At 37.7% G+C, this 2,196-nt stretch overlaps 1 protein-coding gene across 1 annotated transcript; it reads left to right on the top strand.

The window, feature by feature from the left end:
- Positions 1-788: 788 nt before the first annotated feature.
- LOC145043167 (histone H3.3) lies at positions 789-1,915 on the top strand. Its single transcript, XM_078991736.1, has 5 exons — positions 789-915; positions 1,009-1,103; positions 1,212-1,288; positions 1,375-1,465; positions 1,543-1,915. The coding sequence occupies exons 2-5, from the start codon at positions 1,032-1,034 to the stop codon at positions 1,711-1,713; spliced, it is 411 nt and encodes a 136-aa protein (XP_078847862.1). The 5' UTR covers positions 789-915; positions 1,009-1,031; the 3' UTR covers positions 1,714-1,915.
- Positions 1,916-2,196: the final 281 nt, after the last annotated feature.

Below are 2,196 nucleotides of genomic sequence, written 5' to 3' on the forward strand. Positions count from 1 at the left end.
CAACACCTCTATTTATAGGCTGAATTCCTGATGGACTCGCCGAGTCGGTGCCACTTGTCAGCTTTCTTGTGGTCACACGTGTGTGGCTTGAATTGTGCCACGTCACCCTTTTGCAGTAACACCTTGCCGATTTCTAAACCTCGTAACTGAGAGAAAACGGTAAAAAAAAGCATCCAATCAAATTGCGAGTAACCACCCGTGAACCATGTCAATCTGTGTCACATTCACCAGGGAGGGGGACAATGTTTACACGTAAATACCCCCCTCCACGTCACTCTCTACGCGTCAAAATATCTCCATATCCCATGACCTTAGCATTGTTACAACTTCGGATACCAAATCGAATTAACTTGAGACTTGGATGGTTAAAAAAATTCAAAACTCCGATCTTAAGCAATATGGCAAAAAAAAAAAAAAAAAAAAACTAACCGCGAATGATTTAAAACAATAAAATATTATTATAACAATTTTCGAAAATATAGTGAAAGTGTCGAATTTCAAAAACTACATTGACCGTTTTAAAATTTGTTTTTGTTAAATTATTATTATTATTATAATCTCTACAAGTGCAACCGAGTCATTCTTCTTTCAACTCGGAAGACAACCGGATTCAAAGAAACACAAAAAACCGAGTCGAGTTCAAACCAACACTAAAGAAACACAAATATTTGGCGATCCCCGTCAAATTATTATGTCCAATTAGAAATCTCCACGTCACAGAAAATAACCAATCAGCATAGAGCTCGAGGATCGATGACTGTTTCAAACCATCACAGAGCCGTTGCAGACTTGAACCCTACGTTTCATCCCTTCGTATATATATTACACAAACACTTCTTTAACAATTAGATTTTCCCCAATTTGAAACCCTAGCCTCCCAAATCTCTCCAATCTTCAAATCCTTCTTCCAATTAGGTACAAATTTTCAACTTTCCTTCTGTTTTGGTACTATTCTTTTGTTTAATTTCTTGATTACAGTTCTGAACGTGTTTCGTAATTACTTTTCAGTTTTTGTTTGAATCTGAATCACAATGGCTCGTACAAAGCAGACTGCTCGTAAATCCACCGGTGGAAAAGCTCCACGAAAGCAACTTGCTACTAAGGTACGTCTGATTCGATGTACTCCGACATCTTTCTTTTAATCATACTCGAATAGTTTTACCAGAAAGAATTGTTCATAATCCTTTTAAATTTCGTGTTGAATTTAACAGGCTGCCAGGAAATCCGCACCAACAACCGGAGGAGTGAAGAAGCCTCATCGTTACCGCCCTGGAACCGTCGCTCTCCGGTAAAATACCAACTTTCTATTCAAAACCTAGAATCATTGAATTCGTTGCTTAAATTATTGATCTTCAATTTTTGTTATGAATACAGTGAGATCCGCAAGTACCAGAAGAGCACAGAGCTTCTTATCCGCAAGTTGCCGTTCCAAAGGCTTGTTCGTGAAATCGCTCAGGATTTCAAGGTAGCGTCTTTTCCTTGTTCGGAACTTATGTCATACAAACTGTGTAATCATTCATTAACGAATTTCTTGATTTGTAGACTGATCTGAGGTTCCAGAGCCACGCTGTGTTGGCCCTTCAAGAGGCAGCTGAAGCTTACCTTGTTGGTCTCTTCGAGGACACCAACTTGTGTGCCATTCATGCCAAGAGGGTTACCATCATGCCCAAAGATATCCAGTTGGCCAGGCGTATCCGAGGTGAACGTGCTTAGTTTGCCTTTCGTTAAGTAGAAGTTGTGTTTGGAATTTTCTTTTTGTCGTATGGGTGTATGCAATCTTTACATACCAAACCTATATTTCTTTATTATGTTGTCGTTAGGGAGTTGGTTTAAAAGAACGTATTAGTTTGGGATATGTAAATTCTCTATACATTGGTTATTGGTATGGTGTTATATCTTCTATGTTCTTATCGTATTTACCATGTGAATTTGGTAATGGAAGTGTTTTGTGGTTGATTGTATAAAGCAGATTTCCGTGGTAGCATTAATTGTAATGTTTAATCTTTACAAGGCCCCTTTTTCGGCGACATTTTCTACGTCAAGAGCACCACCCACATTAGGATTTATATATGAATTATTTGAATATGAAGTGGATAATTATTGCGAATTAAATATATAAAAATTTACGAGAAGAACAACCTTTTAATTGTGTATTTGAGCTGCTGAAAAAGATTATGCATTGTGTTATTGCCTTTA

This window comes from Lactuca saligna, chromosome 4, assembly GCF_052625555.1.
Source record: "Lactuca saligna cultivar CGN05327 chromosome 4, ASM5262555v1, whole genome shotgun sequence".
NCBI classification, from domain to species: Eukaryota; Viridiplantae; Streptophyta; class Magnoliopsida; order Asterales; family Asteraceae; genus Lactuca; species Lactuca saligna.